At 38.6% G+C, this 16528-nt stretch overlaps 1 protein-coding gene across 2 annotated transcripts in view; it reads right to left on the reverse strand.

The window, feature by feature from the left end:
• LOC150088046 (glutamate receptor 1-like) overlaps nt 1-16528 on the reverse strand; it is a 630662-nt gene that overhangs the window by 59825 nt on the left and 554309 nt on the right. For both annotated transcript variants that reach the window (XM_090369308.1, XM_090369309.1), the window contains exon 14: nt 794-931. In XM_090369308.1, coding sequence (XP_090225434.1) covers nt 794-931 — 138 coding nt within the window. The remainder of the gene's footprint in view (nt 1-793; nt 932-16528) is intronic.

Here is a 16528-nt window from a genome sequence, read left to right on the forward strand (position 1 = left end):
GAAGAATATAATTGTAATAGTTATTTTATAAAGGACTCCAGATATAAAATTCAATAATAATGCTATATTAATTTCGCGAGAAAGAGTATAAATTTAAATTAATATTTTCGTGTCTTATTCGTGGGGACAACAGACTAACTAAGACTACAAACAGATTCATTCCATCACAGCATAAAATCAAAACGAAATTAAATGGGTGGTGGGGGAACCTGAAATTATAAAACTGATATCCTTCTCAACAAATTAAAACATTTTGAATCAATCTAATTTCTATGTACTGATGCTATTATTTGTTTCGTATTATATGTCTAGCGAGTTTTCAGAAAACAAACTTTCTGAGACAGAAGAGTTATGTAACTATTTACTAGAAGTTTGATTTTTATCAAATAATACAAAATCAGAGACCTAAAATTCAATATCAACGCTACAGAAGTTTAGGTCCTGATACTGCAGTGAACCATGTCATAATAATGTGTTCGGCCCAATTCACAGGCTGTCTGAAATCGGAGACCAACAGTCCCGATTGAAGAGGACTTTAAAAATTCCTTTATTTTTAAAAGTATTCGAAACCAGAATGACAAGTGGCGAGATCACTATACATTCTTGGAGGAGCACCTGAACCGGCACAAGATTCAAAATCTAAATGCATTTGAAAAGCATTCAAGTGCATTTGAATACAATTAGCGAGTAGTATTCCGTTTAACTAAATTATAAATAAATTATCTTTTTAGAGCACTTTCTAATTAAAACGAATTGTTAAAAAATGGAATAAAAATTATTTTATTTTTCTTACTTTCGATCTTGCAGCTTCCATTCTCGATTTATAACAGAATTCCAGTAGTGCAACAATCATTGCTAAAACTAATCCTCCTATTAAAATGTAGAAACAGCCCGCAACGTTGCTCAGCGTAAGCTCGTTCTGTGTAGATTCCTAAAACCAATAGTAATAATAATAATAAGTTTATATGTAATCAGTATTTTATATTTATATTAAAATCTATCTGTGCATCATTGAGTTGATTGCTACATTTCATAGTATTTATATTGGAAAACTGATGCATCACATTCTGTGTGTGTGGTACTGACTATAAAAATTATTCCAATTCAAAAATTATTTAAGAATTTCTCTGAACTTTTTTCATTAAAAAACGTGGGGCCCAGCGTGAGACTATGAGAGAATACTTTTAATCTGTGAGTGTATACAAATTTGTTCTAATTTATTATATGTTGAATGTAAATAAATAGTCGAATTTCATCATAAAAGAAGAAAAATAGTAACACCTGCTCTTTCAATTACTGAATCATCTTTAACTGTTCTTCTTGGTGTTATTTTTGCGATACATTTACAATGTTAGGTCATGATACGGCAGTGAACCGTCTCTCTATAATTATGTTCGGGCCGATTTGCAGGCTCTGAGATCGGTTAACAACACACCCGATTGAAGAGGCAGATAAAAATTCCCCTATTTTTCTGAATTGATTCGAAACCAGAATGGCTAGTGGGGAAATTATTATACTTTCTCGGAGGAGGACCTGGTGACGTGCAAATATGCGTTCTGTCTAGTCAAAACATTATGACCACCAATCTAGAGGAGGAAATACCCACCTAACAGTGGATATTTTCTCCTCTTGTCGCCAATACCGCTGCCCCATGGCGAGACATGGACGTTATAAGGTCTCTGAACGTTGCACGAGGTATGTTGTACTGTGTCGCCAGAATTCGTCCTGTAGATCTGCGATAGTCCTTGGTGGAGAATCCAAACACTGAATCTGTCGATCCCGCTAATCCTAGAGATGTTCCATTAGATTCATATTCATCGAACTAAGTAGCACCTGGAAGTCACTTTCATGTTCACCGAACCAGTCCCGAAAAATACCGGCAGCGGCGAATTATCCTGGTGAAATACCTCTGTGTCACTCGGGAAGATAGTCACAGCATGAAGAGATGTAGATGATAAGCCACAAGGGATTGACATATAGACACGTACAGTATCTTATTTAGGGAGGAACACGAGCGTCAGTTCGACTCCTGCTTGGTACATTGTGATGAATATGGAACTCGGTGAAAAGCCAGAAATGTCTCTTTATGTTTGTGCAATATGCGTGTTGTTGTGTTCTTTCTAGTCACTTTGCCACTAGGAAGGTCATCCAGTGCATAAAGTCTGTCCAGTGCATGTACCGTGGCCGATCTCGGAAACTTCTATTCTACAGCGCATAAAAAAAAAATCCCGTACCCACTTGAGCAAGTACTAGGCCCGTGTGTACCAGCAAATAGCCCATATCTTGCGCAGCCCAAATCCAATGTACTAGCAATAAGGAAAAATTTTGGATACTGGCAAAATGTAATTGGACGGCAGTGAGCCGTCTAATTACATTTTGTGGAACCAACCTGAGGTGGTTCCACTTATTATTTTAGTTTTATGAGTTCTACTGAATTAAAAAACCAAGGCGCATTTTTAGAAATATAATCACAGTGGATACATTTTTATATTACATTTATTTACATATATACAAACACTTTATATTTACACTTTCTATTTAGAATCATCTGATTCTGTGCAATAAACGCATTTCAATTATAAAGCTTCACTTACAAACTATGAAAATTGATATGTATGTAAGAATATAAGTAAATATGCATAACATTTTTAGGTGGCTCCTATTCGTTAGCCAAACTCCACCTTTAAAAACTGTGCTGAAAACAATATGACTGTCTACAGGCCTGATTTTGTTGTATAAGTGTGTGTTTGTGTTAAGTGAAGGTTTATCTTGTTGTGTTGTTTTAGGCCTTTCTGCCCACTCCCCCAAGAAGGTTGAAACCACATCTGTTTTCTAGTGCCCATATCTAGGCATATATATCCTGGCCAGATACTACTACCTAGTGCTTTTTGCACTAACAGGTTAGGTTATGTTAGCTACAATGGATAAGTAGTTTTTAGTATAATGTGGTGTAGGGGTATAAGGCCTCCAGGACATCACCAGGAAAACATCCCCATATCAAAACATTGCCGCCATCTGTCTGTTTCTGTTGGACTAGGACATCCGAGTGATTCCTCTCCAGTTTATCACCTTGCCTCCAATCTAACCGTCCACACGGCATAGCAGGAAATGTGATTCATCGGATGGTAAATTTTTTCCAGTTGTCAATGGTTCAATGATGCCGTTCTGATGTAAATTTTAGGCATCATTCGCGATGGGTAAGCATGAGTGCCCTAACCGGGTATATATATACGGAGGTGGTTTCATTTAATCGGGTCTTGTAAATACCGCTGCTCGTACCATGATTAAAGTCCGTGATCAACCATTCCACTTGTAAGATGTAGTCTTACCAATATAATAGAGATATCTATTTAGCTAAAATAAATCCAGAAAGGGAAATGGAAAGTGAGAATTAGTATTAATGCCCGAATATTAATTTAAAAATAATAAATATTAAGATTGGATATTAAGTTTTAATGTAAATAAGGTTAAAGTTTGAAGAAACACTGGATTTGGGGATGGGGAAGTTATAGACGTATATGTTAAATAGCGGCTAAATGGAAACAAGTAATTTCGAGTAAACCCAGTGAAACTTTAGGGGCAGCACAAGGAAATGGCTCCACACATTCCACTAGGAAAAGTCGAAACCAAAATAAAGAAGCCTCAGAAATATTAGGACAACAGGAATCAACTGAAATGATTGGAGCATGCATGTATTCCAAGAGTACGAACTCCAGAGTTACATCTTCCCCCTCAAATCATGTTCCTGCAAACCCACTCACTTATGCGCACATCACTATGCTACCTAAAAAGCATAACACTTTTGAGGGTAGAAAAACCCGCCCATCCCAAAATTTCATGCCTACTCTCGCCGAGGACAGCCGACGACGTAATCCAGTTCACAGAGAAAGTATTAACGTGTCTTCCTGTAACACACCTGAAACAAACAAACGGTTTTCTGAAATGTACAACATTACTTCCGTTGCAACCAGAGAGCAAATTTTTGTATCAAGGCTGGGACCCACAACACAGCCCAGAAACATTAAAGCCATGTGTGAGGGCGAACATGGGATAACTGTGGAAGTAAAGCAGGTGAAAACACGACACCCAGCTTACTCCTCCTTTATAATCTCTTGTCCACCAGATAAAGCAACTCGCCTACAAGACGTAAGCGCCTGGCCAGTAGGTACCTTAGTCAAGCCCTACAGAGACAGATGGGCCAGACCACTGGTTAAAAATGATGCAAGGAATCGGGCTCAATAGCAATCAAGAAAACTACCCCCAGCTGGGAATGCAGAACATCACATCCACCTGTTTGTACAAAACGTGAGGAGCATCTCAAATAAGCTCCACACCCTACAAACGATGATGATGTACGAGGACCTGGATTTCATTTGCCTAATCGAAACCTGGTTGGGAAATGGAAAACAGTTAGATCGGCTAACTGCGGCAGCAAACTGCAAATGTGTGGGAACCGGAAGAACAGATAGGCGAGGAGGGGGAGTTATAATTTGCTATCAAAATAAATACCAGCCTATAAGAGAACGAAAAACCAATTCAAATAATTTTGAAGGGATTTGCGTTACCTTTTCAAAAGAGCACGTGAAAATACAGTTATGCATCATATACCTCCCACCTGAGCACTCAAAGGAGACAAGAAACGAACTCTATGCTTGGCTTGCTGCAAATCTAAAGCCATCAGTCGACACAATAATAGCGGGAGATTTTAATTTGCCTTTTCCGAAACACAGGGAGGCCAAGAAAGAGCTGGATGCTACATTGGGTGCATTGCACTTAACGCAGCTTCCGACACCAGTGACAAGGGGAATGCAGCAACTTGACCTGTTGTATCATAGTTCCTTAGACATAAGGCTAGCGCAAAACTGCATAAAATTTAAGTCGGACCACAATCCCATTGAAATAGAAGCAGCACTGAAGATACACAAATACATGCAGGGTAACCACACGAACTGGGAAAAGCAAAGTAAGTATCTTTTCTCCGTGAAGTATATTAAATCAGAGGTCATTCTCAGTCACCTGACTAGTTACAACTGGAATGACCTGCAAGAAAAGCCAGTAGACGAAGCTTTAGAAATGATCACTAAAAAGCTATACCAAACAGCATTGGAAGGAGCAGCAAAAGAAATCAAAATATCTGAGAGAACAAAAGAATGGTTTAACCCACAACTGAAAGCAAGTTTCCTCAGGAAGCAAAAACTGTATAGAAAATGGCAAAGAACGGGTCATCCTGCCGATCACATTCGTTATAAGAAAGAAAGAGCACATTTCATTAAAGCAAAAAGACAGGCACACTGCAGTGTTGTTCATAATAAACTAAAAAGAGCAAAAAGAATTACTAGCAATAGAAATAGCACAGAGAATATGACCGAATGCATTTTCAAGGAATGGGCTAATAACACTTTTAGTAACCTGCATGGACTGAATCAAATTGAGAACACTGATAATGGTAACAAAATTTTTGAATTCCTGAAAGATTTAAACAAGCGAAACCATTCGGCAATAGAGGAACCAACAAGACCTCCTTTGAGTGAAATACAAATCACCAAAGAGAGCGTAATGAAAGCAATCAACGATCTGCCCAATAAGGCCACTGTTGGACCAGACAAATTTCCAATGTTCATCCTTAAGATAAGTAGCCCATTTATAATAGATCTATTACTGCACATCTATCAGGAAATCATCAGGTCAGGAGCTTTCCCGCAAGCCTGGAAAAATTACATTGTAACCCCAATACCAAAGATTAAACACCCAAAATTGGCTAAGGATTACAGACCAATTTCTGTCAGCTGCACCCTACAGAAGGTATTCGAAAAAGCACTGCTTCCCACCATCAATCAACACTGCTTCAGCCATAGACCACCGCATTTGCACTCAGTTATTTCGGGTAGATCAACAATAACAAACTTACTGGAAACCCTTTTTCGCGTGCAGAGAGCACTAAATGAGAAGGAGCAAATTGATATTATTTTTTTGGATATCTCCGCAGCCTACGACAACGTCTCAATTCCAGCGCTCATTGCGATTTTAAAGAATTATTTTAATGTAAGAGGAAATTTGTTAACTATAATAACCAGCCTGCTAGAACATAGAAAACTTATTGTTAAGCACCAAAAGCTACAATCTTGCTTTACCATCTCGCGAGGAGTGCCACAAGGGGGAGTTCTTTCGGCTACTCTCTTCGCGGCCGCCCTGGAGCCGTTTCTTGCACGGTACTACAATTTTATAACATATGCTGACGATGTAAAATTCTTCATCACTTCCAAAGACCATGAATCAGCAGAAGGTATTTGTCAGATGGCAAATAGCACAATCAGAGAATTTGAGCGCTACCTGGATTGCATCGGACTCCGTATTAATGCGCAGAAGTCTGCCCAAATGACCATAACTTGCAAGCAGAATAAAAATGACATTTCGATCTCTGTGAACGGGTCTAATGTGGTAAAAGTGCACTCTCACCTGGACCTGGGTCTTAAGTGGGATGACAGACTCACCTTTGCTCAACACTTCGCCCATATGAAGACAAAAATATTCGCCGCTTTATGGGCTACTAGACAGGAACTGGTAGGAATTAGGGATCCTCAGCTAGCGACCAAGTACATTTTAATGTGTGTCCTGCCAATTGCAATGTATGCCTCGCAAATCTGGTCTTCAGCTCCAGATTCACATTATAAGTCCGTCCTTGGGATCGAGTACTGGTTCTTGCGATGGCTTAACAGAATTGCTGGCCACCCTTTTACTATCTCAAGGGCCATTCTCTACTCAAACCTTAACATCACACCCTGGATGCAGCGGACAATTAACAGGAACATACACACTCTCGCACAAATGCTCACAGGCAGAGTGGATGCTCCAGTCCTGGATAATATTCTAGTCAAACCGCGTGCCACTGCTAGACGTTGCGGGGAAGTAAATAATCCACTGCGTCCAGTCCTGAACAATCTTAGTAGCCTGCAAAGATTCTTCCCATCAAATGCAGCAAAAATATTTAACTCACTACACATAGATGCCGAAAAACTGTGTGAGGATGCAACATACCGGAAAGAGATCTTCCAGGATTCGTATAGACTTACCAAAATATGAATCGGCTGCAAAGTACCAAAGAATTTAGAGTAAAAGAGAAACTTTCTGCTTTCAGAACAATAATAATTTGTTGACTGTAAAAATATACCTTCTGTAACAGTTATGTAAATATGTAATTTATAGATGGAATTATTAGTGAATTGTAAATATATCAGTTGTATAATGTATGTACAGAATCATCAATGTGTAAATACTATATATATTAAACATAAAATGTGTATATAATATTTCGGGACGAGACTACGTGTTCAGTATATGTAACCCACTGCACGTAGTATCTCGTACCCTGATATGTACTTAGCACCCTCCTGGCACTTTGCCGTCCCGGGGTGGTTTCCTTATGGAAATAAACGGATAATAATAATAATAATAAAAGTGCAAACAGGGACAGCGGGACTAGGTAGAGGGGTGACATTTGAGAACATGCGTGAAAGAATTGCTGAGGGCAAGAACAATAGGACACGTAAATGGGATTACGAAGCGTCTATTTTGATCTAAGCCACCATTATGAAGTAAACAGTAAATTAGTGAACGTCCAGTGTTCGCATAAAAAGAAAACTGCGTCATGGTGGCTGATAATTTGGCATGTTGGCCATATTTAGCAGCGAAAGTGTAAACACGAAAATTGAGTGTTTTGGAGGTTACCGGCAAACATAAAAAAGTCATACTGCCGTGTGAGAAAAAAATAAGAAATTTCTAGAGAAGGGTTGGTCTGCGCGATAGGGAGGCAGTTGTGGTGAAATGTTTTAGCAAATAGGAGGAATAAAAATTAAACAGGTATGGGAATTCGTTGGGGTCCTTGGGGGAGGCGTTCCAAACTTCAGGGAAAAACAAAATTCGGGGGAAGAAAAGGGAAAAAAAGTGTCCAATCTGTATCTGACGTCTCTATGGTCTAAGGAGAGAAAATCGTGAGTTGCGGGTTGAAGTACAAGTAGATTTTTTGGTGGTCAGAGTTCGCATCTCGTGGTAGCAAGATGAAGAAAAAGACAAAAAAAAAAAAAAAACGTGAGAGAAAGAAAGCCTTGTCCGGCATCTCAAGGCAGTGTGCCACGAAGGAAGCCTGAACGCAAGGAAACTGGAAGTAGCGGCCATTCCGGAACGTAAGTCTGTTCCTGTTTTTTTTTTTTTTTTTCTTGAATCCTGAACTCAAGGACTTATAACCTAGCTCTGTAAGGAATTGAATGATGTTCCTTTAAAAAAACAGAACGTTCTAAAACGACAAGTAATAACATAACCCCTCCCAACACACATTGTTTCCTGTCTATCAGCTCGCATAAGGAGTATGTTTCTACGTTTACCACGACATCGACGAGGCCTGGGCACCTCATCGATGGTTTTTAAATATAAATCGATCAAATCAATATTTTTATATAAAAATTAATTACAAGCGTGATAATATCTATAAAACTATTACAAAAAAGACAGAAACATATTTGCCATGAACAATTAAATACTACAGTTTCCAGTCTTAAGAATTTCTTTATATATATATATATATATATATATGAGAGAGAGAGAAATACATATTCGAATTTAGAAACTTTGGTTTTATCTAAATTACGAATTTAGATATTTTGGTAAAATATCTAAATTCGTGATTTAGATATTTTTGCTTTATTGAATAGATGAAAACGCTTTCAACATGAAAACAAAGACTGGATATGAGACAGAAGAGTGCACTACTGTACTGTAAATGCTGCCTCTGATAGAAGCTGACAAAAAAAAAAAAAAAAAACACGTAAATGACGCTGTGTACAACAACCTCGTTTAGTGCCTCTGAGAACTCAAGAATGCACGATTCTGTTTCCAAACTACATCTGGCACACCGTCGTACGATCTTCTTTGGCGACTGCTCAAGTAATACCACCACCCCTACGACGTTTTTTTTTCCACTCCGCTGTTGCCTTTATATAATTTTTAACCTTTTTCAATGAATTCACCACGCAATAGCCTAATCGTTAGCTGTTATTTTGGAGGATATCCAAACTTACTCTGCCCTCATATATGCAGCACTTACATCGCGTTCTGAAAATTTCAACTCCATTTTAACATTTGTTAAAATTCGTTGCTTACATCCGCGTATAAGCGACAAGTCGAGCCATTATTCCTCATAGTAATCCCATTAGAAGATTTTAAAAATGCAGTGAACTGCAACATGATGACAATAAATTTCCTTTCTTCCAAGAGCGACAACGGGTTACTAACGGGTTAAACCAGAGATCAGCTTTATCTCTGGCTAAAGTTGTAATAGAACCATCTAGTTTTGATAGAGGTGCGAACAGTGATGGACAAGAGTTGCTACCAATAGCCTCGGAAAGAGACCAGAATTCTCGATTAACGTTTGGACAAGAAGTAAGTTTCCTACTCTTACCCTGTTCGAAATCTAGTTTGGACTGATTACTATTGTTGCAAGATTTAGTGTAAAAAGAAAATGAACCTGGAGATTTGGATACCATCCAATTGCGATATTCAGCATGTGTGGGAAGGCTATCTTGAATAGCCTTCCCACATTTATTGGAGAACCGGAAGTTTTTACGGCTCCGGAAAATAGAAAAGTTTTTTTGTTTTATTAACTTAAATTGGCTTAAAATACCATATTAACTTATTTTCTAGAGTAGCTTTATATTCCTAGTTACGATACTTAGTTTAAATTTTAACTTAGATGGAGATTTTGGAGATTATTACTTAGTATCGGTAAGGATATCCAATCCACATGTTTTACAAGTTTTGCAGCTCGGGCAAACGCAATTTTTTTTAACTATATTTAGCCACTTTATTGAGTAATTGTTATATTAAATTATTTTCTATAAGTAGCTCATAGACCCAGTCAAGATCCTTGGTTTATTCTCAATTCAGACAGAGATTTTGGAAGTGAATTAATACTTAAGTGTCCGTAGATTTACCGTTCGTAACTTGCCGCCAGTGTTATACTATACAAGGTCATATCCCGTTAGCTTAGCTTAGCTTAGTATAGTATAGTATAGTATAGTATATAATATCAATTAATCAGTAAAAGTTATTAATCTTGTTAAACTTCATTTTCAATTAAATTGTACTTTTTAACTAAATACATATAACGACTTAGATTTTACAAACGTAACACAATTAATTAATACATAACTTGATACTGAAGTTATATAACGGAATACAAGTTTAGGGTTATAATTTTGTACTGAAATTGAAATTTTATTGAAATTTCAATTTCTTTGTGTGTGCGCGATGTAGGAATGTGTGAGAAAATCAAGCGACAACTCAGCGTTGTTATGGGCCTATATGAGAGCTTGAAGGACAGGGTGGATGCCCTCGAAGGATCTAAATTGAAGACCCATCAAGCTCTCAGCTGCCCACATCAACGCCAGAGCTTGCACTTGATCATCACGCAACACAGCGGCAACCCCCAAGGCAGAATGCGCTGGTCCCACAGGAACTAGCAGTTGTCGGTGGCTCTATTGTCAGGGAAACGGGGAACATCCTTTGTAAAAAGAATAGGTGGAACAGGACTAGAGCATGTCTGCCAGGGGCAAAAGTTCATGATGTTGAAGAGCGAATATCATGTTTTAAGAGCACAAAAGATGATATTGTTGTACACGTTGGTATTAAGAGTAGGAGACCGTTGGAATTATTTAACAAGTACAGGTCACTGTTGAAAAAAAGCCGTGAATTAGGGTTGAATTTGAAAGTGTCTGCAATTCTGCCGGGACACAATAGGAGGCAGAATATGAAGAGAGCCTTGTCGATCAATTCGGCCCAGGAAAGATTGTGCAAGGCTCAAGGGGTAGAATTTTTTTCAGCCTGGTCTGTACTTGTTAACAGGAGAGACTGCTTCTACAGGGATGGGATACACTTAAATAGAAAGGGTGCAAGAATGTTTGCTGATGCTATCGAGGCAGTGTTAGGTGGGTCGGAAAGTTGCTAGCTTGGGGGGATACAAGGACTAATAGATTAATAGTAGCCACTGGCAGAGGGGAAAGTGATTCTTGCACTGCTTCTATTGGAATGAGCAGAAGCCTGGAAAACAAGATGCAGGGTATTTCAGAGACTGCTGGGAGTCATTGCGGTACAACACATGGGTTGTGTTAGGGTAGCTAAGAATAGGAACAGGTGCAGGTATACTTGAGTGTACACCAGTGCTAGGAGTTTGGTAAATAAATTTGATGAATTTGAGGTATTGCTCAAAACATCAAAGGCAGATATTGTTGGGACATCAGAAACGTGGTGTCACACAGAAATAAGGAATGCAGAACTGGAATTTGGGGAGTACAATGTCTACAGAAAGAATAGACAGGATAGGAAGGGAGGAGGGGTTGTGCTATTAGTTAAGAAACACATAAAATCCAAGGAAGTGAAGCCAGTCGACATCGCTGGACAGTGCAGTGTCGAGACAGTTTAGTGTGACATACGCATTGGGAGATCAAAATTGAGAGTAGGAGTGTGCTATAGGCCTGATGACTCTGATGAGTATAATAAGAAACTGTACAGGGAAATAGGGCCAATAAATCAGAGACTCTTATAATGGGGGATTTTAATTTCCCAGATATTGACTGTAATTTGTGGGTTGGTCATTCACACAATAGCAAGCTTTTGTGGATTTTTTGGATGATTGTTTTCTACATCGGCATGTTCGGGAGGCAACTAGAGGGAGTAATACTCTTGATCTGATTATCAGTAGTGATTTTTCATGCATTAAGAATCTGCAGATAAAGGAACCACTAGGTGGCAGTGATCACAGTGTGCTGAAGTGAGATTTACTCAATGAGGTAACTGCCATCAGGGGTAGAGGGAAGGGTTTTTGCTTTTGTAAAGGCGACTATGGTGGTCTGAGACAGTATTTAAATTCTATACTGTTGGACCAACTGATGATGTTACCAACAGCAAATTCTAAGTGGGAAGCATTCAAGGAATTTATCTTGGAAGCTACTAGGCTTTGCATACCAACTAAGACATTGTTCAAGGTTCAGTAGGTGGCGGTGATCACAGTGTGCTGAAGTGAGATTTACTCAAAGAGGTAACTGCCATCAGGGGTTGGCCTAAATGGATGTCAGATGAACTAATGAGACATATGGCAGAGAAGAAAAATGCATGAGATATATATAAATCAATGGGTGACATCGAAGCCTATGATAGATATAAGCTGGTCTGTAACCAAGTCACAAAGGAGATTAGGCAGGCAAAGGGAGATTATGAGAAATCTTTGGCAAAGGATGCAAAGAAAAACAGCAAAGAGTTCTTTACCTATGTAAAGTCTAGAAGAAAGGGATGAATCAGATTGGTCCACTGGATATTGATGGTTCAACTGTTGATGATCCTGCTCCGATGGCTAACAAACTAAATGAGTATTTTGCATCTACATTCACAAACATGAAGAGTTATTCAGGGAGGGGAATGCCAGGGGTGAATTAAACTCTGGCAGTGAGATAGATGATTTTGTAATAACTGAGAGGAAAGTGGAGGAGAAATTGTTGAAGATAAACATAAAAAAGGTGGCAGCAAAGGAAGTAAGCAAGCCCTTAGCAATAATTATGAAAACTTCTCTGGACTCAGGGAAGGTACCCATGGACTGGAGGTGTATGTGAAAATGTGACCCCAATTCACAAAGGAGGATCAAAGGGTGACAAAAGTAATTATAGACTTGTTAGTTTAACTTCGGTTCCAGGAAAATAATGGAGGCATTAGTTAAAGAAGCACTGCAGGATCATCTAGACAACACTTCAGTTATAGCTCAGACACAGCATGGTTTTGTTAAGGGAATGTCTTACCTGACCAATTTGATTGGATACTATGACGTGGTCTCAAAGGAACTGGGTGCAGGAAATAACTTTGAAATCATATATTTGGATCTTAGAAAGGCTTTTGATACTGTTGCACCTGGAAGACTGCTGCACAGATAGGAGCAGTGTGGCATTGGAGGCAAATTGCTGCTATGGATAAAGGGATGGTTGTTGTTGTTGTATTTGGTTTTTAGGAGCATTAGCAACTAAGGCCATATTGCTCCGGGAATATACGGTGGTCATTCCCTGACCTTTCCGCATCCTCCATATTTGGTAGTGACGGGCTCGAACCCCGGTCTAATCAAGAAGCGTGTGCTACGCACTGCTGCTTGTTCCCACCTGGCTACGGAGGCGCCTAAAGGGATGGTTGAGTGGGAGAAGACAGAGAGTGGTAATCAATGGACACTGCTCATCGTGGACTAATGTTATTAGTGGAGTGCCTCAGGGTTCAGTGTTGGATCCATTGTTGTTTTCTGTATTTATAAATGATATTGATGGTATATCAAGCTTAATGTCCAAATTTGCAGACGATGCGAAAATTGGCAGGGTTGTTAAGAACACTACTGACGCTATGCTGCTGCAACAGGATCTGGAAAGGTTGAGCAGATGGGCTGAGAGGTGGCAAATGAAGTTTAACACTGACAAATGTAAAGTACTACATAAAGGAAGCAGTAACTCCAGAGCAACGTATCGACTCTGTGGTACTACACTGACAGTGGTAGAGAATGAAAGGGACCTGGGGGTAATTGTGCAGTGCAGACGGGCTGAAAGATTGGCTCATGGTGTGCTGTCAATGATATACAGGAAGTTTTCTAGCAGGGATAAGGAGGTGATTATTCCCTTTATAAGGCAATGGTCAGGCCACACCTTGAGTACTGTATACAGTACTCAATGTGTATCCACCGATGGTCTGGAGGCCTCATTTCAAGAAGGATGTAGAACTGCTGGAACGAGTACAGAGAAGGGCAACAAGATTAGTGAATGGAACAAAGGGTTGCTCTTACGAAGAAAGGCTTAAGTTTTTCAAATTACAGTGTCTGGAGACTAGGCACCTGCGAGGGGATCTGATTGAGGTGTATAAAGCCTTGAATGATTTGAGCATGCTCAGTGCTGATAAGATTCATCCTCGTGCTCAGCATAATCACCTGAGTGGGCATAAATTCAAATTGAGAAAGACAGGTGTAGGATAGATGTGTGGAAGTTTGCCTTTAGCGAGCGGCTAGTTGGTTGGTGGGACAGACTTCCATCCCTTGTTGTGGAAGTTGATAGCCTAAATAAATTTAAGGCTCAGCTGGACAGGTATTTCGAACGAACGGAGTGGTGAAATCGGAGTGGTTTTTTTTTTTTTTTTTTTTGGCTGATGCTGCATAAGCTTACTTTCTTGCATCATATGCCTCTACTAATGCTAAAATGCTAACGAAGGTTCAGATGAAGGTACATCAGCATGGCAGCACAAGTTTCGCATTTTGGTGGATAAAAATCGTATGCTGATTTTTATCCACCAAAATGCTTTTCAATGTTCCACTAATTAGGACTTTATCATCCTAGAAATCCCAGTATCCATGATTTGGTCTCAAATTGGGCTCATGTGGAATCTCCTAAAACACTAAAGTGGCGATGAATCGAGTCGAAATTCCTGCTACGTGTACCAATGACTGATATCTAAGGGGAGTCCTCTCCTTGTAGTGTAGTGATATGATTGCTGTCCTCCCCGCACCAGGTGGAAAAAGCCCTGGTTCGAATCCCGTCGATAACGCGAAGAAATTTTATGGGCTTTATTCAGTGTGGCCGAGTTATTCGGTATCAGTCGAAGAAAGCAAGACGTTTATTCTTTCAGAAAGTCGGAGTTTTCTTCCAGAAAAAACAAAGAAACTGACCACAGAATACACGCAATTTATAGGCGTAACTCATAGGTAGAAGAGGCCGTTTTCAGGTAACCTTAATAAGACCCCGTTTTTTTTTTTTTTTTTTTTTTTTTAACGGATCCAGAAGTGCTGGTAGCACTTCTGGATCATGTTTCAATATCTTTGTCTGTCTTTGGACAAATTTAGTTACCTTCAGAAGGGGACACGAAAGATTAACTCGTAAGTGTAACTTTTTTTTATTTTAATTAAAATCCACAAACTTAAAAAAAAAAAAAAACAGTAAAACCTTAAAAACTCGTTATTACACAAACAAGCTACATTCGTTTATCACTCGTTTCTGAATAAAGTATTTATTTTTTGCGTATTTTTGTTCTTCAAAATAATATTAAGCTGCATTTACTATTAAGTATAATTTTAGTGTGTCAGTTATTATCTCAAACACGGCACATCTTAATTATACAATGATTGGAATACAATGCTTTTAGAATGAGATTGACTATGTGCTATGAAATGGCATCTAACATTTTTTTCGTTGCAGAAGGACTTCTACGTGATAATTCAACGAATACCGTTCCAATAAGAGTTAATTAAATGCAAACAAAGCGTCCCTTCTCTCATTATCGAAATGAGGGCACCGTTTGTTTTAAAAAAAATATATTTCGAAGAGCAAAAATTAAAGAAAAATTGTTTCAATGTGACATTTTCCGGTCAAAATAGCATAAGCAACAAGTAATTGATGGAGATACTGTTAGCATGATTTGCATTTTACCTCACAGAGAAAAATAATTACATAATTAAAATCATGCAGTTTCTGCAAACTACGGTATACTTTCAATTATTTCTAAATTTAGAATAATTACGACAAAGTGGGAATAAAAAAGATACCAAAAGTGGAAATATGAGTTGGTTGGTTAGTTGGTTGTTTATAATAAGTGACAAGGTAATTAAGGTTATGAGGCGAAGCGATACGAGTGTACTGTGAAAATTTCTCCCACTGAAAGCAAAATAATGAGACTGGAACCAAGTCTTTTCCAACGTGGTGTGGAGGGAAGCGATTATAACGACCCTGTTAACAACGAGGGCGAAATATGATCTATACGTTTTGGTAAATAAAGAGGAAAATACAAGACTGCTTTTATATTAAAATATATAATTAGGTATATACAGATTTTAAAAGTTTTAATAGTGCTGTATATTAGTATTTTTCATCCCGGTTGATGTGTTTCAAATTAGTTCGAACCAAGCGGATTACTGGCAATGGAAGGACTATTTGAACAGATATAAATTATAAATCTTGCAATGCAGGCTGAGATCAGCGCGTCGCTAAAGTAAACTAATAATTTCCAAATGCTATTTCGTGGACAAATAGGAGTTACCAAAGTCAAATCACAGCAGTGGTAGAAGCGACAAATCATCGCATCAAACAACAGCCTCGAAAATTTAATTGTGTGAATATATTTCATGGGACGAAGTCCAATTGAAATACGGTTTGGAAAACTATCATTTACTTGCCGACCTTTCACGTCTTCTATATGGAAGTTTGGTTTTAAATGCTCTTCGTGAAAGAGGAATAGATCATTAGTTTGCGAAACACGCTCTCCGACCGTAGTTCGAGTTTATATATCTTTGCATAAATACATCAAGTGAAACCTAAATTTCAGAATATTGCCATCTAATGTATCAATGAATTATCCAGGGTTCACAGTGATAATGAACCACCTACTTAACTGACCCTCCCCCTCAAAAGAAACATGGTGCAAATGCGTTACAACTTTTCTATGCATAAATAAATACATCGAATTAATAAAGCGCAAG

Source organism: Mastigoproctus giganteus, chromosome 3 (assembly GCF_048544385.1).
Source record: "Mastigoproctus giganteus isolate SK-2022 chromosome 3, ASM4854438v1, whole genome shotgun sequence".
NCBI classification, from domain to species: Eukaryota; Metazoa; Arthropoda; class Arachnida; order Uropygi; family Thelyphonidae; genus Mastigoproctus; species Mastigoproctus giganteus.